Source organism: Oncorhynchus gorbuscha, linkage group LG06 (genome assembly GCF_021184085.1).
Source record: "Oncorhynchus gorbuscha isolate QuinsamMale2020 ecotype Even-year linkage group LG06, OgorEven_v1.0, whole genome shotgun sequence".
NCBI lineage: Eukaryota > Metazoa > Chordata > Actinopteri > Salmoniformes > Salmonidae > Oncorhynchus > Oncorhynchus gorbuscha.
The window spans coordinates 26,712,014-26,736,073 of NC_060178.1; the positions used below are offsets into that span (position 1 = coordinate 26,712,014).

Genomic DNA, 24,060 nt, shown 5'->3' on the forward strand with positions numbered 1-24,060 from the left:
CTCTTTGCTGTACACTGTCCTTGGGTTTTTTGAAAGGCGCTTTACATTTAACATTTTAGTAATTTAGCAAACGCTCTTATCCAGAGCGACTTATAGTTAGTGCATTCATCTTAATATATATATATATATATATATATATATATATATATATATATATATATATATATATATATATATATATGCCATTTAGCAGACGCTTTTATCCATAGCTAGGTTGGACAGCCACATATCACAGGCATAGAAAGTACATTTTCCCTCAATAACTTAGCTATCAGTAGAGTCAGAGCTGGGGGAGGGGGCTGGGTGTGAAGTGCATGTGCTGGTAAAATTATTATTATTGTTATTTATTATTATTATAATATTATCATCTGACATCTTCCCTAAAGCCAGGTATTGCAGACTAGACAGGCCCATAAGTGCAGACGCCAGCAGGGAGTTTTAGCGTTCCAGGCCTAAAAACACCCTTGCTCTCTCCTCCGTTCTCCCCCCACTCTCTGTGCTGTCTGAGTGGCCTGTACCTGGGAAAGAGAGTGGGCCAGTCCCCTGTGGGCCTCAGATCTGGAGGGCCTGAGGGCCGGGCTGGCTCATCACTGGTCCCCTCCCTCTCTGCAGGACTCCCCCTGCACTGGCTGCTGCTGTCACTGTTGTCATATCCAGGCCTGACGTCACGGAGCTGGGGTGTCCCAGATTCTCTCCTGCTACGCTGCTATCTTCCCAGACATCCCACACATTTCAGGCTTCCCATCCAACTCACCTCAGGCAGCAGCCACCGATGGGGAGGAGGGACTCGGGGTGGGTGGGAGACTCCTACATATTACAGTTGCTGCTACCTTGCCAACCCCAGAGAACAGACATCTGAGCGGAGCCAGTGTATGTGTGCTACTGTTTATTTGGTCAGCATTTTATTCATACTAATGTAAGCACATAAAGCAACAGTAAGGCTGTATTAGCATTTGAATGCCATTATAGTCAGAGGTTTGACCTAATATAGTCAAAGGTTTGACCATTATAGTCGAAGGTTTGACCTAATATTTGTCAATTGTACAGTGTTGTACTGTTTCTATAAGCTAATAGAGAAAAACAGTAAAACATATCCAAAAAGGCAATGGTAAATAGTGGCATACAAAATGTGTTTAATAGCCCTGAGTACACGTTTGCTATAATTAAATTACTTTTGCTATTTACGGCCAGTCAGAATGAACCGAGCCTCTGTCAGCTTTTCTTATTAAAAGCACTTACCGCAGCAACCAGTAAGTGGTTTATGTAGATTCAAAGTATGAATTGTGAATGTATATTCAATCATATCATAATTCTGCACATTAGGTAGTTTCATTTAGGAGATTAGCAAACGAACGTTGTTGTACTCTCTCCTCCCATCTAAAAACATAACACTGAACTGGGAACTTCTATAAGTTTGTAAAAGTGTATATTTTATCATCTGCATTTTAGTTGGTGAATTCTCCCACAAATATTTTGAAGGGTGCTGGTCCGTCAAAAATAGCACCATCCCAAGTTGCTATTGCAGCAAGGGCAAATTGTTAAGGAACCAACACAATGATACACATCTGTTTTGACAAACAGAGAGGTTCTTTGTTCCTCCATATCATAAATGTGGCCAAATGTAAGACTGACCAAACCAATTTGCCTGTTTCTACCTTAGGAACCTGGTGCTATCAAGGTATGTTATCGTCAGCTGTTCATAGCACTGTCATCCTGTGCACAGTGCACTTACATTTTACATTACATTACATTTAAGTCATTTAGCAGACGCTCTTATCCAGAGCGACTTACAAATTGGTGCATTCACCTTATGACATCCAGTGGGACAGTCACTTAACAATAGTGCATCTAAAACTTAGGGGGGGTGGGGTGAGAGGGATTACTTAACCTATCCTAGGTATTCCTTAAAGAGGTGGGGTTTCAGGTGTCTCCGGATGGTGATTGACTCCGCTGTCCTGCAGGGAGTTTGTTCCACCATTGGGAACAAACTCCCTCACGCTCACCACCTTCCGGAGACACCTGAAACCTTTTCCCCTCTCATCCCTTGGCATCTTACATGACAGACTGAAGCCATATTCACTGACAGGGAGGGAGTGGGAACTCAGGGACAGACCATGGGGACTTAGAAAGAAGAGGTCAGGTTAGGATATAATCATGTCTGTCATATTAATACAGAACATCACAATGTTGTCTTAACCATTGTGAAATATTAAGGAAATTCATGTTTATTTTTGATTAAGGGCACAATCACAGAAGGATATTGTTTGCTGCTAGGTTGGATCCTATATTGTGGACAGTCATGCATGTCCATAAATGGAATGGAACGTACTGGTGCATGAACGTGTGTGTGTGTGTGTGTGTGTGTGTGTGTGTGTGTGTGTGTGTGTGTGTGTGTGTGTGTGTGTGTGTGTGTGTGTGTGTGTGTGTGTGTGTGTGTGTGTGTGTGTGTGTGTGTGTGTGTGTGTGTGTGTGTGTGTGTGTGTGTGTGTGTGCGGAGGGGGGGGGCACTGTAAGTCACCACATGGGGAGAGTCAGGACACCTGCTGGAAACACACCCATTTTCTCATCTCACACATTCGGGAGCCTGCTGCGCTTCATGAAACAAATAATGGCTTAGTCATACTGTAGCACCACCGAGAGGAGCCACTCACTGGAAATAGCAGTGATTTGCCAAGGAAAAACATTTGGTACACTTGTACCTATTTCCCTCTTCCATTTATTTTTGACTGTACATGGAGCGGTGAAGACCTGGTGAGATGGTCTCAATTACCCCCGGCCCTCTCTCTCGTTAGTAGTGATTTGAGCTATAATGTGACAGCTGTTATGAAGCATTATGGCACTACTGTGGTAATGTCACAACTAATGAGCTCAATTATCCCCACGCTCGCCCGCTACGAATCAACGCACCACTCTGGATCACGAGGGGGGGGGATCCACTATGTCACACACAACTACTAGCCCTGTGCTTTCAGCTCGACTCATCCTAATGAAGGAGCTGGGCACGGTCCCACCACTGACATTACTAAGCTGTTTATTTATGAAAAATATCCCTTTAATGGATGTTAAGCATTGTCTTTGCACATGTTGTTCAAACACCTCCAGATTTGAAGATGGATGGAAATGCTGTGGTTAGGAGCAGAAAGTCAATCAAAATGAAGATCTTTCATCATTAAAAACTCATTATAACAGCAATGCATCATTTCAGTTTGCAGATTTAATTGACAGTTAAAATATATATACATGAATGTGTCCATTAGACTAATTAAACGCCATAGGGATCATGTTCAGTTTGCTCCTCCATTAAAGGGTATTTATTATCTTAATGGGTTCTTTCAGCTTCCTGAGATGCATTTTTTTCCACCTGTTTGTCTATAATATCCTTAATGCCGTTTGTACAATCCTTTATGGCACTCAGCCTTTCTAGTAATACATTGATCTAGATTCCTTATATATCTCACACAGTAAACAACCAGAAAATACTCCTTTGTATAAAGATATAAAACATTTAAGGCTTGTGCTAAGACACCTGTGCTAAGGCTTGTGCTAAGACACATCTTCTTGTGTACTGCTATTTAGTGATCTTACAGTAGTAGCTTTGCTGTATTGTGTAGAACTGTGTTAAGGCATGATGTATGCTATGCTGTATTGTGTAGAACTGTGTTAAGGCATGCTGTATGCTATGCTGTATTGTGTAGAACTGTGTTAAGGCATGCTGTATGCTATGCTTTATTGTGTAGAACTGTGTTAAGGCATGCTGTATGCTATGCTGTATTGTGTAGAACTGTGTTAAGGCATGCTGTATGCTATGCTGTATTGTGTAGAACTGTGTTAAGGCATGCTGTATGCTATGCTGTATTGTGTAGAACTGTGTTAAGGCATGCTGTATGCTATGCTGTATTGTGTAGAACTGTGTTAAGGCATGCTGTATGCTATGCTGTATTGTGTAGAACTGTGTTAAGGCATGCTGTATGCTATGCTGTATTGTGTAGAACTGTGTTAAGGCATGCTGTATGCTATGCTGTATTGTGTAGAACTGTGTTAAGGCATGCTGTATGCTATGCTGTATTGTGTAGAACTGTGTTAAGGCATGCTGTATGCTATGCTGTATTGTGTAGAACTGTGTTAAGGCATGCTGTATGCTATGCTGTATTGTGTAGAACTGTGTTAAGGCATGCTGTATGCTATGCTGTATTGTGTAGAACTGTGTTAAGGCATGCTGTATGCTATGCTGTATTGTGTAGAACTGTGTTAAGGCATGCTGTATGCTATGCTGTATTGTGTAGAACTGTGTTAAGGCATGCTGTATGCTATGCTGTATTGTGTAGAACTGTGTTAAGGTATGCTGTATGCTATGCTGTATTGTGTAGAACTGTGTTAAGGCATGCTGTATGCTATGCTGTATTGTGTAGAACTGTGTTAAGGTATGCATGCTATGCTATGCTGTGTTAAGGCATGCTGTATGCTGCTGTATTGTGTAGAACTGTGTTAAGGTGCTGTATGCTGTATGCTGTATTGTGTAGAACTGTGTTATATGCTGTATTGTGTAGAACTGTGTTAAGGCATGCTGTATGCTATGCTGCGCCGTGCTTGGATGATCTGTTCTGTACCGTGCTGTGGTGTGCTAGACCTGCGTGTTTATTTCAGGCAGGCAGCATGCTGGGTTGAATCTGCTGTGCTGTGCTAGACCTGCGTGTTTATTTCAGGCAGGCAGCATGCTGCGTTGAATCTGCTGTGCTGTGCTAGACCTGCGTGTTTATTTCAGGCAGGCAGCATGCTGCGTTGAATCTGCTGGGCTGCCTGCGTGCGGAGCGAGCCGTTGTTGTATCAGGCCTAGATGAGTTTGCCTGCATATGTTGGCCCACAGTCAGTGCACCGCCGCTTTCTGACCTTGTCAGGGTGTGTGTGTGTGTGAGGCGTGTGTGCACATTCTCTTCATTGCATAACCTTTAGCACTGTATTCTCCTCCCGCAGTTCATAGTTTGCTCCGATAATTTCAAGATTTTCTTAACTTGCATGTACAGTATACATACAGTATGAGTGTGTTTGTCTGTGCGTTGCCGTTGTCTCCGGAAGGCAGCCAGCCCATGGCCGCCTGCTGTGGGCTGCTCTCTTACTGGTGGGTGGAATCCCCTCTTGGAGCTGCCTCGTGCTGAAAGCAGCTGCCTCGTCCCATCTCTCCACTCACCTGGGGAGTGGTGCCAGGCAGTTGGGGGTGCGGACACATCCCAATCTCCCCTTCAGCCTTGCCAAGGTGGGATTAGGCACAGTGATTGGTGCAAACTCCCAAAGACACACTGAACTGTGGACACCACCAGAAACGGAGGGAAAGTGTACATACAGTACATGTGAACACACAAAATATGCACACACACACACACACACACACACACACACACACACACACACACACACACACACACACACACACACACACACACACACACACACACACACACACACACACACACACACACACACACACACTGTGGGACTGTATCATTAACCACAACACCAGCACATCCAGGTAGATCTGTATGAGTACTGTGGGACTGTATCATTATCCACAACACCAGCACATCCAGGTAGATCTGTATGAGTACTGTGGGACTGTATCATTATCCACAACACCAGCACATCCAGGTAGATCTGTATGAGTACTGTGGGACTGTATCATTAACCACAACCCAGCACATCCAGGCAGATCTGTATGAGTACTGTGGGACTGTATCACTAACCACAACCCAGCACATCCAGGCAGATCTGTATGAGTACTGTGGGACTGTATCATTAACCACAACCCAGCACATCCAGGCAGATCTGTATGAGTACTGTGGGACTGTATCATTATCCACAACCCAGCACATCCAGGCAGATCTGTAGTGACTGTACTGTGGGACTGTATCATTAACCACAACCCAGCACATCCAGGCAGATCTGTATGAGTACTGTGGGACTGTATCATTATCCACAACCCAGCACATCCAGGCAGATCTGTATGAGTACTGTGGGACTGTATCATTAACCACAACCCAGCACATCCAGGCAGATCTGTATGAGTACTGTGGGACTGTATCATTATCCACAACCCAGCACATCCAGGCAGATCTGTATGAGTACTGTGGGACTGTATCATTATCCACAACACCAGCACATCCAGGCAGATCTGTATGAGTACTGTGGGACTGTATCATTAACCACAACCCAGCACATCCAGGCAGATCTGTATGAGTACTGTGGGACTGTATCATTATCCACAACCCAGCACATCCAGGCAGATCTGTATGAGTACTGTGGGACTGTATCATTAACCACAACCCAGCACATCCAGGCAGATCTGTATGAGTACTGTGGGACTGTATCATTATCCACAACCCAGCACATCCAGGCAGATCTGTATGAGTACTGTGGGACTGTATCATTAACCACAACCCAGCACATCCAGGCAGATCTGTATGAGTACTGTGGGACTGTATCATTAACCACAACCCAGCACATCCAGGCAGATCTGTATGAGTACTGTGGGACTGTATCATTATCCACAACCCAGCACATCCAGGCAGATCTGTATGAGTGCGCTTCGGAAGCACACTTCATTTCTGCTAACACTTTGTAAGCTACGCTTGTCGAGCCTTAAATTCTCCTTGTGAAGCAGCGGAAGGGGGAGGAGGAAGGTGACAGGGAGCGGGGAGCCGCTCAGCAGTTGGCTGTGTTGGCTAATTATTGTCAGCCCACATTGAGGAGTATGAGAAGAGAAGTCTTTGCAAAAGGCACTTTGATATTGAACACATATCCACAGGCCCGCGGATGTATTGGCGTTAACGGCGTAGTTCTATTTTAGTGCCCTAACTTTCCGAAGGGTGCTGTCAGATCAGTGTCAGCGAGATGAGCGGTAAAAATTGCTGTGAACCAATGAAATTCTCTCCAGGACACAAGGTTTTTAATAAACAATGGGGAAATGATAATCCAGGGTAATCCACTGAAAGTGAGAGAGAAGCATCGTGTTTCATGTGAGGAGTGCAGCTCCATTTTGTCCCTAAGCTGCAGCCTGCCTGCCTATTTCTTTGGTGCTAGGACAGCGCTGTTCTACATGCGTGATTCACTTTGTCTATCCACTGTGGACTTACTGTTGTCTGTTTCTTTTAATGGCTATAAGTGCGGTGTTCCACTTGGACTTGCCAGACACTTGTGTAGCAATTTTTTTGTAACTATCACATAGCTACAACGGCTCTGGGCGTCTGTTGAAAGTCAACTAGCATGATAGTAATGACAGTATTGTATCTGTACCATTTTAATACATACTGGGTAGAATTCTGTATTGTAAAAATGCTCTTCTTTCTTGTTTTACAGGGCAGAGTCTAGGCTATGGGTTTGTCAACTACATCGACCCAAAGGATGCAGAGAAAGCCATCAACACATTAAACGGACTCAGACTTCAAACCAAAACTATTAAGGTAAGTCTGATTGGAAAACACCTTCTGTACACTGAATATCAATTCACCCAGCGTTTATGTGATAAGGACCGCACTGCTTCAGTTTCCATGTAGATTGTAGGAATTCTGGGTAGTGAGGCGATTCGCACTAATTTGCATACATTTAAATGAAAGAGTGACTGAATCAAAGAGTCAGAAGCATTAAAAGCCGTGAGGTATAACTGATATGCTAATTAATTTATAAACGTCAAAATGTGAAGGTGAAATTAGAAGATTTTCAGACAGAGTAAGGAAAACACATTTATTAAATGCTGCCCAAAGTTAAATAGAGGACTCCAATTTATATTACATTGGTTGGGACGTCAAATAAAGATGAAGGGTAAATGGAGAGAGTATAATTTAATTAGTAGTATGGTTGTATTAGTGTACTCAACATCCATTTTAGTAGGCCTACTTTATCTCTACTTGTTGAGCAGAAAAACTATTTTCTCTCATATAGCTCCGTTATGCTGTTCGCTTTAAGCTATACTGTAATCTGTCTGCTACCATAATCCAAACTCTCTCAGTAACATATTTCTAAATCTAATCAGATCGGATTACCCTGCTGAGCTGAATGGGAAAAGCCCATACAGAATCCCCAATCCCTCGACAGCCTTGAACATGATAGGTCAACATTGTGAAGGGAAGCAGCCACACCAGATCAACACAGCTCGGCCTGTTTTCAATCCAGCACAGTGCTTTGAGAGGCAAGGTCATGGGGAGACAGCCAACCAGAGCTGTGTGTGTGCCTGCGCACATCCGTGTGCGTGTCAGTGTGACGCAGTCAGCATGACCCACAGTTATTCCTGCGCAGGTCTCACCCACTGAGCGTAGCTGACAGGGGTCAGGATGAGTCACAGGGTCTGTGTGTGTATCGTCCCTCTGCCACTCTCGCTCGCTAATGTACTCTGCTGAGATGGGGCCCCAGAGGGCCAAGCTAGCACCCGGGCTTCCAACCCACGCTACGGTACCAGTGACGCTCCTCGGTCCTCCCCAGTCCCCTTGCACCAGACATGTTTTTAGGAAGCCAGCTAACTTAGGAATCACAAGCATGCCATGGCCAGTCCCCTTGGGCTAGAGAGAAGAGCCTTCTGCCTGTTTTCTTGAGGGCGCTATTCAGAGCTAAACATATGCACACGCACCCTCACTCTCTCATCCCACCTCCAGCCCTAGCGCAGCCTCTTTCCTCCCACAGCTTGTGTAATAAAGCAGGAGCAATCTTCCGTGTCTATCATCCTGGAGCAGACACACAGTCCAAAGAGCAAGCACACCAGTAAGTGACGTCCGCTTCCCTCACACACAGAGCGTTCTTGCTCTCTTTCTCTCACACACACAGCGTTCCACATCGTACAGCTCCCTCGGTCTGTCTCTGTCCATCTTAGCCAGTCAGACGGAGCCGCATCTAGACTTCACCCTGGCTCTCAGTTATAGCAGCAGAGTACCTTTCTGCATGAGAGAGTGAGGCCAGCCCTTTTTATTCTTGCCACTGCATAACCCATTATTTTGACTGTGCTACCTGTGCTATCAATAAGCCTTTTCTGAGTAGCAATGAAGAAAAAGGCCAATTTTACAACTTCTAATAAGTGTGTTCAAGGTCATTATCTTCTTGAAATATCCATTCAGTGCTACGGGCCTTTCTTTTTGCACCAGAGGTTATCTTAAGCTGCCATGAAAATGAAGACAGACTCCCTAATAGCAGCAGACAGCTCTGTCTTGCAGCCCAGTGTGAGGCTCTCTGGTGGGAGAGAAGCGAGAGCTGCTTGTGGTGTCACTGAACTACAGTTGATACGCCGATGTGCAGAGGAAACATTTTGAGCCCTCTTTAAAGAAGACACTTAAAGAGCTCAGTGTCTTTGATATGACTTTCCAGTTTCACACAAGGCTTCAACTGATGAAACGTGTTATTGATGTAGTATAATGCTGTAGTTAATATGTAGGCTCTCGTGGTAGTGTACAGTAAGCCATTTGTGGGTGGACATAATATTCACAGACACACTTCTCCCTTCTGGTACCCTCATAACACTTCCTCACACTACTGCCGAGGGTGAAGACAAAGAGGAGAAGCTCAGTTCGCCCCAGAGTTTCACACACTCGGGTGGTATCTTTCTGCAGTCTTTTTCTGTCTTTTAAAACATGTGGTTTCCTCCTCCATGACACCTCAGAGTTTCTCAGCACATCTCTGGTGCTGCTACCCTGTGGAGGTGTGAGAGGAAGGAGCCCGCTGGAGGTGAGAAGAGCAGGGCTGCACACTGGGAAAGAACACACACACAAACACGCTCGTCAAACTCCCAACACACACTTCACTCTCACACACACAAGTACTTCTTACAGCTAGTGAAGGTGTTGATGGATCTGGGGCTGACTGACAGGGAGCGAAGGAAATAAAGGGATCGATTAGAAGCAAAAGGGAAAGAAGGAAAAAATGGAAGGAAAGACCGTTTGAAAGGAAAGACGGGCAAAGGGGAAGCGAACTGCTGTGATCCGATTATTTTGCCTTCACAGTTAAACTGGATATCCTGTGATTATGCTGAGATGTTTTGCATATCCATCATATTTTAACAGTGTTTGATGGCTAATGCCTCTAAATGTCAAACCTAATGAAAACCCTGGATAGAAAAGCTCCCCCAGTCAGCAATGATAATCGGATTAACATTTTGAAAGAGTAAAACCAGATCGTAATCGAGAAATTAGAACAGCATTTCGACAAAGCACAGGGACTTTTTCAGGAGAGAGCTAAGATGGCAGAAGTTAAAACATCAAGGTCTTGCATAACTCCTTAAAATACTAGCTTCCAATGTAGTGTATTTATACAGCTTATATGGCCTTTGAAAATAAAAGTTAACGAAATGAATGAGACAGGTAGGTTAGTGCGTGCTGTGACCCAGGCTAGCAGGAGAGATGACAGACAAGCTTCGACATCTGTGTGAGAGCAGCAGTGTGACGGACTGTGTGACTGTGAGAGAGAGAGGCGCTGTCCAAGGTGCTGGTAAGTGTGACACACTGAAGAGAGGGTGTTGCAAAGCTGTGGAGGGATCTGTGAGAGAAGGCGCCCACCTCGCTTAGCTCGCACAGTTCAGCACAAGCCATCCCCATTCAACCCCCCCCTTAGCAAACTAGGATTGCCAAACCACCTCTTTATGTCTCTTGCCCTCTTTCTCTCCCTCTCTCGCACGCTCTCACTCTCATCACGCTCTCTCTCACACCCTCATGCATAGGCTGTAAACACACTTTCTCTCCCACTCTCCTCTCTCTCTCACACACGCACACACACACCTAATGTATGCGCGAGTGCATTTGTTTTTATGTCAGCATTAACAAGATGTATTGTCCAATACTTCCATATTAATGATAGGGGGGAGGGTTGATGGGGTGAGGGGTCATGTGTGAGCCTTCCGCTACAGTACACAAATAAAATGTAGAACGACAAATGAAACAGAAGATAAATTGGCACCTACCTTTCCTCACACCTCTTCTGCGTGGGGTCTGCAAGGCTAATGTGTAAATGGATTTTAGATGAAAACTAATGTGCTAATTCAAACAAGCTCAGTCAGGTGAAGCCCTGTGATTCAAGTCATTAAAAACAAGTTACACAGACATCTCTGCCAACGCCATGGACAAAGTACAATCCAATGCTGTTGGCTCAAACGTTCTCATAGAAGTAAGACGAAAGCTATGCTACACCCATGTCCATCACCTCTTATATCTAATACCCATCTCTACCCCATTCCACCTTTCTCCTCAGGTGTCATATGCACGACCCAGCTCAGCCTCCATCCGAGACGCTAACCTGTATGTGAGTGGTCTGCCCAAGACTATGACTCAGAAGGACCTGGAGCAGCTCTTCTCCCAGTATGGACGCATCATCACCTCTCGCATCCTGGTGGACCAGGTCACAGGTATCCATGGGTCGCCTTTTCATTTATATACGCACGCACACACCCACAGAAACCAACTCCCTAGCCAGCACAGCACACAAGCATTGGTCTAAACACGCACACACATACATAAAAACACAAACGTAAGTTCATCTGAGTTAATACACTCAACTCACAACCCGAGCGCAGGCACACAACTAGATTAAACCATTGTCATGATGCAGAATCATGCAGCATGACTTCCATTGCACAGCTCTTAGATCCATTTCCGAGGTTTTGTCTGCCTGCGGCAGGCTCCAGTGTTATGTGTAATGTGTACTGATGAAGCAGAATGAGTGCAGCACATTGTAAAGCCACACTCGTTTGCCTAAGCAGAATACATCAGACCTGGTACTGGGGCAAAGCATAGCAGAGCAGGATCAAGTTGAGAGCCGGTTTTATTTGCAACTACTGTATGCTTCCACAAGACCTGTTCCACGCAGCCCTCTGGGATCACAAACAACAACACGCAAAGTCAAGGCCGTGAAAAACACATCTGTTCATAAAACAGCAGTACTAGCTAGCCAGCTTGAAATTCTCCTAAACCCCCTAGAGTCTAAGCCTCTAGATGGCGATATATGGACTAAGCTAACATATGGAATTATTTTAATAAGATTGTCTTTAAGATGGACTATTTAGCTATTTGATTAGGGAATTTTAGGACCCCTGTAGGTCTAAAAAATCTATATATATATATATATGTCAAGAAAATATTTGATGGAACGTTGGCCTTAATGCAGTTAGCCTACGTAAAGCAAAACGGATGACACTTTCGTGTTCGGGAGAATCTCAGCTTTCAGAACTTGTTTCTCGCTCAAACCGTTTCCGGGATGTCTCCTGGTCTCATAAACACTGTTGTAGATCAGGTGCCTTCCACCTCAGCGCATAATGGCCGACACCGGTGGATGCGGTTGATTGAGACGCGGCCCATGCAAAAACCAGAAGTCTCTAGCTTAAACTCAGTGATTTTGATTCATAAACGTGATCTAATTATAATGCTAATTAGACTCCAGTTTTTTTTTGTCTAGTCACAAACCACCGTCATAAATAAATCAAACTAGCTTAGCCTAAATTGCCATGGAATAGAATGTCTGACACATTCTGGGTCTCAATAATTCATGTTATTACCATGCTTGCGCACAGTTTCAGTCTTAAGAAGCAGAACAGTTTCCCAAGCAGGTTCTTCACAAGCCCAGTGCTCATCCTGCTGATCTGCCAATAGACTCGTCAGCTTCTCCATTGTTTCCCAACCACACTGTTGAAGGGAACAGTAGGCAGGATCATAACCTTACATGTCTCACAGTGCCAGAACCACTCCACAGAGAGACAGGCAAAGCTTCTGCCTCCTCGGATGTGCACACATGCACTCTCTCTAACACTCCTTTACTCTATTCTCCTCTCTTCTCTCTTTCTCTCTTCCTCTCTCACACACACAGTGTCTGGCCCAGCAGCACATGCAGGCCCAGCCCAGAAATGTCTCCCCTGAGGCAGGGGGATCCGCTGGAAGAATTTTAATGACTAATTACATTTTAGTTGCTGGTGATTAAGAAACAAGGAGGATTTTAGAGGACCCCGAGAGCTCAGCGCTGGCACATCTTCCCAGTTCACAAGTACCGCCATAAAGAGGAATGGACCGCAAATTAAAACTCTCCTGCTACTCGCACAAGTGTAACTGTGGGTGAGAGAGACAGAGGGGAAGATAGAAAGAGAAAGTTTAAAAGCTTTGCCTTTGTGCTTGACCTTTTTAGTGGTTAACCATTAATATGTACAGTATAGGACAGCTAATCATGTGATTTCAACATCATTACACACACAAATGTCAAATATTATCAACAAATTGTCATTTTTCCAAATCAGAATTTCACTCCATATGTTCAGTTTCAGACATGTCTGTTCTGACAGTAGATGCCAAGCCCACATGACTGTGGTTCAGAGTGAGCCACAAGCTCCAAAGCCCAATCTACGAATCAGTTTGGAATAAACAAATGTGCTCAAACTCACTGAAGGGGATATTTACTTCATTTTCACAGACCTTAATCAACTTGATGCAAATTGCAGTCAGTCTCCTGCTCAGTATCGTCCAGAAATAACTTTGTTGAGCCACAGTTTGCATCGTTCATAGAGAAGACAATGTTCTGTTACAAATAGTCCAAGTATTTCTGACTGAACTCACATTGACTTGACAATAAGTCAGGAATGGGGAGTTCTGTTATTACAGAGCCTTAGCGCTGAGTGGCAATGTCCTGATCATGAAGATTCTTCTCTCCAACACAATCAGAACATCACACACGAGCCCTTTGGCTCAACCTCTCTGATGCAGGCCTGGCAGTCATTGCGTAACACATCAATCATGTAACCAAAGTGTTTTGCCAATATTAGTATCTTTCTCTTCTCTCCCTCTCTTTCTATTGATCCCTGCAGAATGGATATATATATTTCTTCTCTATATTGGAAGAACTATTGCGGAGCAGCATTTTTATACCGCATCACTCTCACTAACCTTTGGGAATGTTGTCAGATCATGATGTTCAATACGAACAGCTGGTTTAAGCTAACATCAATGAGAAGGAAAAATAATATGGAGAGACATTGATCAATAGTTAAATATTCTGAACATCCCTGCAGGGCCCAGGCGCACAGCAGTCAGTCAATACACGTCACATCAATGAGAGCAAATACAATTGATCCGGAGAGCTTGCTTTTACCAGTTAAACCCTTAAGTGAAAAAGTGCCTGTTTCTCTTATATTACAGAGGGTTGTTGTCTACCCCTAGTCACACAGACTACTTACTATTGCTCACATATTATTATTATATATTACAATAATAAGCATGCAGAACATTCATATGCACTACACACATGCAGTACCAGTCAAAAGTTTGGACACCTACTCATTCAAGGGTTTTTCTTTATTTGTACTATTTTCTATATTGTAGAATGATAGTGAAAACATCAAACTATGAAATAACACATATGGAATCATGTAGTAACCAAATAAGTGTTAAACACATCAAAATATATTTTAGATTCTTCAAAGTAGCCACCCTTTGCCTTGCACACTCTTGGCATTCTCTCAACCAGCTTCACCTGGAATGCTCTTCCAACGGTCTTGAAGGAGTTCCCACATATGCTGGGCACTTGTTGGCTGCTTTTCCTTCACTCTGAGGTCCAACTCATCCCAAACCATTTCAATTGGGTTGAGGTCAGGGGATTGCGGAGGCCAGGTCATCTGATGCAGCACTCCATCACTCTCCTTGGTCAAATAGCCCTTACACAGCCTGGAGGTGTGTTGAGTCATTGTCCTGTTGAAAAACAAATGACAGTCCCACTAAGCGCAAACCAGATGGGATGGCGTATCGCTGCAGAATGCTGTGGTAGCCATGCTGGTTAAGTGTGCCTTCAATACAAAATAAATCACTGACAGAGTCACCAGAAAAGCAATCCCACACCATCACACCTCCTCCTCCATGCTTAACGGTGGGAACCACACATGCGGAGATCATCCATTCACCTCCTCTGTGTCTCACAAAGACACAGTGGTTGGAACCAAAAATCTCAAATTTGGACTCATCAGGCCAAAGGACAAATTTCCACTGGTCTAAAGTCCATTGCTCGTGTTTCTTGGCCCAAGCAAGTCTCTTCTTCTTATTGGTGTCCTTTAGTAGTGGTTTCTTTGCAGCAATTTGGCCACAAAGGCCTGATTTCACACAGTGTCCTCTGAATAGTTGAAGTTGGGGTGTGTCTGTTACTTGGATTCTGTGAAGCGTTTATTTGGGCTGCAATTTCTGAGGCTGGTAACTCTAATGAACTTATCCTCCATAACTCTGGGACTTCCTTTCCTGTGTTGACGACTGCACTTGAAGAAACTTTCAAAGTTCTTGATGTCTTCATGTCTTAAAGTAATGATGGACTGTTGTTTCTCCCTGCTTATTTGAGCTGTTCTTGCCATAATATGGACTTGGTCTTTTACCGAATAGGGCTGTCTTCTGTTTACCACCCCATACCTTGTCACAACACAACTGATTGTCTCAAACACATTAAGAAAGAAAGAAATTCCACAAATTAATTTTTAACAAGGCACACCTGTTAATTGAAATGGATTCCAGGTGACTACCTAATGAAGCTAGTTGAGAGAATGCCAAGAGTGTGCAAAGCTGTCATCAAGGCAACGGGTGGCTGCTTTAAAGAATCTCAAATAGAAAATATATTTTGATTTGATTAACACTTTTGTGGTTACTACATTATTCCATGTGTGTTATTTCGTAGTTGTGATGTCCTCACAATTATTCTGCAATGTAGAAAATAGTCAAAATAAAGAAAACCTCTGGATTGAGTCGGTGTGTCCAAATGTTTGACTGGTGCTGTACATACAACCCCTATTGAATTTCTACTTTATCAATCAGTATGTGACTTCCTCTCCATATGCACATCTACAGTCTTACAGTGGAGGTTGATGATATATGGTGTAGTACATTCTGGCTCGCATAGAATCCCCACCATGTTTGGCTAAACATCAAGACCACGTAGGGGCAAACCTGATTCATATACAGGGGAAATAATACTTTGTACAATTCTTCTCTGTCCTGGTGTCTATAACCCACCAGACTCCATAACATGGAGTGTATTACATGGTTACTTTGGCCTGTGGTCACACATAGAAGCAGACAGATGGCTTTAACTCTGCTTTTACTGAGCGGAGCAGAGAGCACCTAAGCTCTTCAAAAAGGTTTCTATCCCAATGCCTTTTCAAAGTCCATGTGTATCTATCCCCACAAAGTGAGTTACTTAAAACGGGGCCTTTTTTTCCCCCTCTCGCTCCCTCTGATTAGGAGGTGATAAGATGTGTTTTTTTCTTCCTCTAATGTATTTCACGTGACTGTTTAATAAAACGTTCCATACAGTTGGCATAGCCACTTAAAAGAGTGGAATGAGAAACGGCAGCAAAATGCTCAAGTTTGGAGAGCAGAGCAACGGCTTTCGTCAGCCACCTGGCCAGATGATCAGATCTCCAGATCTCCCAGAGGAATGTTGGTCTTATTGTCCCCGGGCTGAGAGCGTAGCGTTGGGGAGCACCCTGGTAGCGCCCAAGTGCAGTGGGCATGCAGAATTCTTTGTCAGGGCACCAGCAGCTCCTTGCCACTGTCTTCCCTTGTTCTGGTTAGGGTTATTAATAAACCAGCCATTCTCAGTGTTCATGTGTGCTGGGAATAGATAAGCACAGGTAGAGAGTTACATAAGCCCAGCTGATTTCTGAGAAGGAAAGTGCCTGTAGACCGTTGTGCATTGGTGGCCTAATGCTGTATGGTCTGTGATAAGTGCTGGAACCGGCTGATGGTACAGGCTGCTTCCCAGACTCCCTCAGCCTGCATGTTTGCTTTGTTTCGGTATGCTGTAAAAACAAAAAAACAACCACAAAAAACAGCTGGAAGCTCATTATGTTAATGCTGAAAAAGTCAGTGACATTTTTTTTTCTCAACACTAAGACAGTCATTTCATTTTTATTTAAACTATTAGGTAAATTACTTCCGGGATCGTTTTGTTCGGTTTCTGCCTTGCTTGGGGAACCCCAGATGGAATCCAAATGATACCCTACATTAGATTGTCCTCCGAAGCACCAGCTGTCAGCAGTTTGACACACAGAACTGCTTGTATGAAGTCTCTCTGCCAATGTATCACAGTCACAGGGCAAAGGTCATGGTCGCCTAGCCTGCTGTGGTGTAATTGCATTAGGCCAGCCGACCTTGCAGTACAGTTGCAGTGTTTCTCTTCATGCCCAGAATGTCTATAGGGCATTCAGTGAAAGAAGAAATGAGAGGTGTTACTGTTAGTGGGGTCAAAGTCTCTCTCACCTCTATCCACAGCACTGCTGTATAGGCACAATACCCTCTCACCTCTCTCCACAGCACTGCTGTATAGGCACAATACCCTCTCACCTCTCTCCACAGCACTGCTGTATAGGCACAATACCCTCTCACCTCTCTCCACAGCACTGCTGTATAGGCACAATAACCTCTCACCTCTCTCCACAGCACTAGTGTACAGGCACAATACCCTCTCACCTCTCTCCACAGCACTAGTGTACAGGCACAATACCCTCTCACCTCTCTCCACAGCACAGCTGTATAGGCACAATACCCTCTCACCTCTCTCCACAGCACTGCTGTATAGGCACAATACCCTCTCACCTCTCTCCACAGCACTGCTGTATAGGCACAATAACCTCTCACCTCTCTCCACAGCACTAGTGTATAGGCACAATACCCTCTCACCTCTCTCCACAGCACTGCTGTATAGGCACAATACCCTCTCACCTCTCTCCACAGCACTGCTGTATAGGCACAATACCCTCTCACCTCTCTCCACAGCACTGCTGTATAGGCACAATAACCTCTCACCTCTCTCCACAGCACTAGTGTATAGGCACAATACCCTCTCACCTCTCTCCACAGCACTAGTGTACAGACACAATACCCTTCTACCTCTCCACATACACAAGGACAGAGTTAGTCCCAGATACCAATGCAGTAGCCCTCCACTCTTCACACCCCTTTCTTTAAGACACCTCTTCGGTTCACCACTTCATTCAAGTGGCTGGGGTGTTTTCCTCAGATCCCACGCTGAATGTGTTTTCAGCCTTCGTCTCTATACCAAGCAATACTGGTGTGTAGACCTCTTCAAGCATCTGCATCCTGGTGCAGTTCAAGGCCATGGGTCTTAGAGGACTGGTGCTTGTCTTCTCTCTTCCAATGAGGTGTGATCATATCCCCAAAGGAGAAGAGTCCATAGGGTGTCAACATGTATTTCACAGCTCTGAAACAGTGAAATAAGCATATTGCATCTCAAAATAATGTAGTCTTATAATACAACCCCTCCTATCTTGACAGTAGTAGCTATTGGGTTTATGTAGAAAAAGGTGAACAAACAAAGCTACCCACTGGGCACAGACGTCAGTTCAGCGTCAAGTGTTGATTTACATTTGTTTGGGTTGTCAGCTAATGTGAATTCAACATGAAACCAACCCAAAAAATTCACCAAGTCATTGGATTTAGGTGAAAAGTTTGGTAAACCAAAGAAAAAGCCCATATTTAAAAATACATTTTAACCTTTATTTAACTACGTAGTTATGTTATGAGTTTTTACAAATTCAATCCGTTTTCCACGTTGATTCAAAGTCGTCTCATAGATTTTTGCACAGTTGGTATGCATAAAGTGAAGTTAGCAAAACAAAGCCCAACTCTGATTTTACACACTAAGTGTACTAAACATTAGGAGCACCTTCCTAATATTACGTTGCACCCCATCCCTTTTCCCCTTTTGCCCTCAGAACAGCCTCAATTCATCAGGGCATGGACTTTACAAGGTGTTGAAAGCGTTCCACAGGGATGCTGGCCCATGTTGACTCCAATGCTTCCCACAGTTGTGTTAAGTTGGCTGGATGTCATTTGGGTGGTAGACCATTCTTGATACACACGGAAACTGTTGTGTGAAAAACCCAGCAGCTTTGCAGTTCTTGACACACTCAAACCGGTGTGCCTGGCACCTACTACCATACTCTGTTCACCCTCTGAATGGTACACATACACAATCCATGGCTCAATTGTCTCAAGGCTTAGAAATCATTCCTTAACCTGTCTCCTCCTCTTCATCTATAGTGCATTCAGAAAGTATTCAGACCCCTTGACATTTTCTACATTTTACAGCCTTATTCTAAAATTGATTAAATATATATTTTTTCCATATCAATCTACACACAATATCCCATAATGACAAAGTGAAAACTGTTTTTTAGACATTTTTGTAAATGTATTACCATCTGCTATGAGACTCAAAATTGAGTTGAGGTGCATCCTGTTTCCATTGATCATCCTTGAGATGTTTCTAAAACTTGATTGGAGCCCACCTGTGGCAAATTCAACTGATTGGACATGATTTGGAAAGGCACACACCTGTCTATATAAAGTCCAACAGTTGACAGTGCATGTCAGAGCAGAAACCAAGCAATGAGATCGAAGGAATTGTCCGTAGAGCTCCGAAACAGGATTGTGTCAAGGCACAGATCTGGGGAAGGATACCAAAACATTTCTGCAGCATTGAAGGTCCCAGAAAACACAGTGGTCATTCTTAAATGGAAGAAGTTTGGAACCACCAAGACTCTTCTTAGAGCTGTCTGCCCGGCCAAACTAGGGAGGTAACTAAGAACCCAATGGTCACACTGTCAAACCTTCAGAGTTCCTCTTCGGAGATGGGAGAGCCTTCCAGAAGGACAACCATCTCAGCAGCCCTCCACCAATCAGGCCTTTATGGTAGAGTGGCCAGGCGGAAGCCACTCCACAGTAAAAGGCACATGACAACCCGCTTGGAGTTTGCAAAGGTCACCTAAAGGACTCTGACCATGAGAAACAATGGTCTGGTCATCTCTGGTCTGATGAAACCAAGACTTAGCTCTTTGGCCTGAATGCCAAGCATCACGTCTGGAGGAAACCTGGCACCATCCCTACGGTGAAGCATGGTGGTAGCAGCATCATTCTGTGGGAATGTTTTTCAGCGGCAGGAACTGAGAAACTGGGCAGGATCAAGGGAAAGATGGCGCAAAGTACAGAGAGATCCTTGATGAAAACCTGCTCCAGAGTGCTCAGGACCTCAGACAGGACAATGACCCTAAGCACACAGCCAAGACAACGCAGGAGTGGCTTCGGGACAAATCTCTGAACATACTTGAGTGGCCCAGCCAGAGCCCGGACTTGAACCTGATCGAACAGCTCTGGAGAGACCTGAAATAGCTGTGCTGCGACGCTCCCCATCTAAACCGAAAGCTTGAGAGGATCTGCAGAGAAGTATGGGAGAAACACCCCAAATACAGGTGTGCCAAGCTTGTAGCCTCATACCCAAGAAAACTCGAGGCTGTAATTGCTGACAAAGGTGCTTCAACAAAGTACTGAGTAAAGGGTCTGAACACTTATGTATATGTGATATTTCTTTCTTCTTCTTTTTTAATGTGCAACAAGTCTAAAAACCTGTTTTTGCTTTGTCATTACTGGGCATTGTGTGTGGATTGATGAGGGGGGGGAATGATTTAATCCATTTTGGAATAAGGCAGTAATGTAACAAAATGGGGGGAAAGTCAAGGGGTCTGAATACTTTCCAAATGCACTGTACACTAATTTGAAGTGGATTTAACAAGTGACATCAATAAGGGGTCATAGCTTTGACCTGGATTCACCTGGTCAGCCTATGTCATAGAAAGAGCAGGTGTTCCTCATGTTTTGTACACTCGGTGTAAAGTGACAGACAAATCAACAGAATATACAAAAACAAAATGCACTAGTTACCACCTAGGAATACCGGTATGACAGTATTTTCTCCCGAAGCAGCAGTGCGACCCTCGTTTCACACCGGAGCCAGAGCTGTATGCCAACAATTCAAACCCCGTTGGAATAACAGGCTATGTGTTCATTATTTTCTAGCTGTGACAACCTAATTATAAATTACAGATACATGGAAGGCAGGGAAGGGATTTGGAGAGATTGTCAAGAACGGCAGCAACCCTCGGTGAAAATAACACAGCATTAGAGTGAATGAAAGCATTCGGCATTGGAGAGATTGTCAAGAACGGCAGCAACCCTCGGTGAAAATAACACAGCATTAGAGTGAATGAAAGCATTCGGCATTGGAGAGATTGTCAAGAACGGCAGCAACCCTCGGTGAAAATAACACAGCATTAGAGTGAATGAAAGCATTCGGCATTGGAGAGATTGTCAAGAACGGCAGCAACCCTCGGTGAAAATAACACAGCATTAGAGTGAATGAAAGCATTCGGCATTGGAGAGATTGTCAAGAACGGCAGCAACCCTCGGTGAAAATAACACAGCATTAGAGTGAATGAAAGCATTCGGCATTGGAGAGATTGTCAAGAACGGCAGCAACCCTCGGTGAAAATAACACAGCATTAGAGTGAATGAAAGCATTCGGCATTGGAGAGATTGTCAAGAACGGCAGCAACCCTCGGTGAAAATAACACAGCATTAGAGTGAATGAAAGCATTCGGCATTGGAGAGATTGTCAAGAACGGCAGCAACCCTCGGTGAAAATAACACAGCATTAGAGTGAATGAAAGCATTCGGCATTGGAGAGATTGTCAAGAACGGCAGCAACCCTCGGTGAAAATAACACAGCATTAGAGTGAATGAAAGCATTCGGCATTGGAGAGATTGTCAAGAACGGCAGCAACCCTCGGTGAAAATAACACAGCATTAGAGTGAATGAAAGCATTCGGCATTGGAGAGATTGTGTGTAAATATGTGTTCAGGGCTGCACATGTCAAAGGAGTCCGATTCAAGAAGACAATGAGACAGCGGAACAGAAAGACCTCAATAAGCGCGCAGGCAACGTTTTGAGAGCAGAGAGCGAAATGCCAATAAAAAAGTGTTTCTGTGTGTGGTGTAGAGATGCCAGTCTGTACACACACAGTGTTATGCAAATAGACCTGGCAGCGTGCTGTCACTGAGCGAGCATCCCCAGGGCCAGTCAGCGAGCCTCATTAAAAATGAGAAGCACGCATTTATGGAGCCCAACAAAAGACCTTCCGGGCAGTGCGTCTCTCAATGTTACTTTCAGGTGGCGGTCAAAATACATTGCCTTGGAAACGACTCAAATGTCACCGACAACACGACGTGAGGCCTGAGTGTGTGGCCTTCAGCTAGGAGGAGAACTGCAGTGTGTGCTGAGTCCAAAGTGCCTCACGCAGTAGCCTCAACGAGCTGAGGAGACGTAGCACTACAGCAGCTAGCACCCAAACAACATAACAGCATTTCTGCATCAGCGGGCATCAGCTCTCATGCTCTTTGTGAGAGAGGAAGACAAAATTAACTGTCTCTTTGACAGCACAGGAAATCATGGCTGTGCCTTCACTTTTCCCTCTGCTCTATTCTGTGTTCTTTAAGTAACCCAGAAAGCAATCCCTCCCAGAATGGAAAACAAATCATTTCCAACTCATTGTATCCCCTAAACATTGCTTTATACATGACTACAGATATCCTCTCTGTACCATGTATGAAACAGAGAACATGGGCTGTGAGATGTACAGTATGTATGTGTAGATGTGTGTGATCTAACCGGAACCACGTGAAGTAAAAGGACGCCCCTCCTGTTTGTGATGTGTTGGCCCCACAGGTGGTTCGCGGGGTGTGGGATTCATTCGCTTTGATAAGAGGATAGAGGCTGAGGAGGCCATCAAGGGGCTGAATGGACAGAAACCCTCTGGAGCTGCCGAGCCCATCACTGTCAAGTTCGCCAACAACCCCAGCCAGAAGACCAGCCAAGCCCTTCTGTCCCAGCTGTACCAGTCACCCAACCGCCGGTACCCAGGCCCCCTCCACCACCAGGCCCAGAGGTTCAGGTAAACACCTGGGGCTCACAACAAGGGTCGGGAGGTCATGGTCAGGTTCAGCCATTGGGTTATTGGTTCAGAGAGAATATAATATGTACTGTAAAATTGAGTATGGGATTTTTATGTCTAATTGCAACGATCAACAACCTTTTGAGTCATCAATCACCAATGTGGTCTCTGATTCTTGGTGCATTCAAACAAGAATGCATTTCTGTTCCAAAAGAGTGGGTTTCCTGAAGCTCCACACATATCAGAGTAGAACTGTTCACAAGAGACAGTGGGGTTCTGTCGTTCACAATGTCTCCATCACATCACCTCATCAGATCACTCTCCTTATTCCATAATGAAACAAACGGTTATCCCCTCTTACCTCCCAGGGTTCATTCCCAAATAAAATATACCCCATGATACTCATGATAATCACAATGAGAAAATTCAAATTATGACCTGAACGAAAAATGTATTTCAGATTTTGGCCCAGATTACAGAAAAGTAAGACCAACAAAGTCTGAGCACTCTTAGGCGATCAAGAGCTAGCTAGCTGCCTGTAATACACAAAGACCTCACTATTACAACCAACAGCCACAGGACTTAACCTAACCCACAACCTCAGAAAGTGCATCACCTGTCCTGTCAAAGTCGGCCATTTTCCACCATTAAATGTAAGGCCTGTTTTTCTGGTCCTCCTCTAAGAAGCAAACAAAAGAAAAGAAAAACAGTAGGTTTCAGTTATTACTGATTCTCCACGTTAATAATTACAGTAATAAGTAAATGATGCTTATTATGCTTATTATATCTAAGGTATGAGCAGGTTTTAACTGAACAGATTTTTTAAATGGACCTTTCTCATTTACATGCATTGAGAAACAGCACAAAGGCCCTATTGTGTGCTGAGTGCTTGGAGAGGCAGTGTGAAAAGCTGGCATCCAAGGCAGGTTGGTTTTTGCAGCAGCAGCCCAGCAGATGTCTCCAGCACAGCGTCCTGAAGCGCCTCCTTAGAGCTTCCAGTCCAATTGACTCATTTACCCACAAAGCAGATTGTTCAGTCCCAGCCCACATAATGGCCTAATTGCTGCCTTAATGAGTCAACATAAATTTGTGCTTTGTTTAGATTTTTTTTGTCAGGTTCACAGACGGCATCTCTGCCCACTGATGACCTGTAGCACAGACAGACTGTGTGTTTTGAAGGGGAGAAGTACTTTAGAATGGCCCCAAGTTCCCAACCCTTCCATTAGGCTGAAGGGCTTAATAAGACATGAGACAGTGCAGACCCATGTGACACATGAAGGTCA

At 44.3% G+C, this 24,060-nt stretch overlaps 1 protein-coding gene across 10 annotated transcripts in view; it reads left to right on the forward strand.

The window, feature by feature from the left end:
• The window catches only part of LOC124037768 (ELAV-like protein 4), an 82,415-nt gene that overhangs the window by 43,621 nt on the left and 14,734 nt on the right, over positions 1–24,060 (forward strand). For 7 of the 10 annotated variants that reach the window (XM_046352790.1, XM_046352793.1, XM_046352796.1 and 4 more), the window contains 3 exons: positions 7,348–7,451; positions 11,212–11,365; positions 22,543–22,777. In XM_046352790.1, coding sequence (XP_046208746.1) covers positions 7,348–7,451; positions 11,212–11,365; positions 22,543–22,777 — 493 coding nt within the window. The remainder of the gene's footprint in view (positions 1–7,347; positions 7,452–11,211; positions 11,366–22,542; positions 22,778–24,060) is intronic. The other 3 variants (XM_046352791.1, XM_046352794.1, XM_046352800.1) reach the window with 2 other exon arrangements.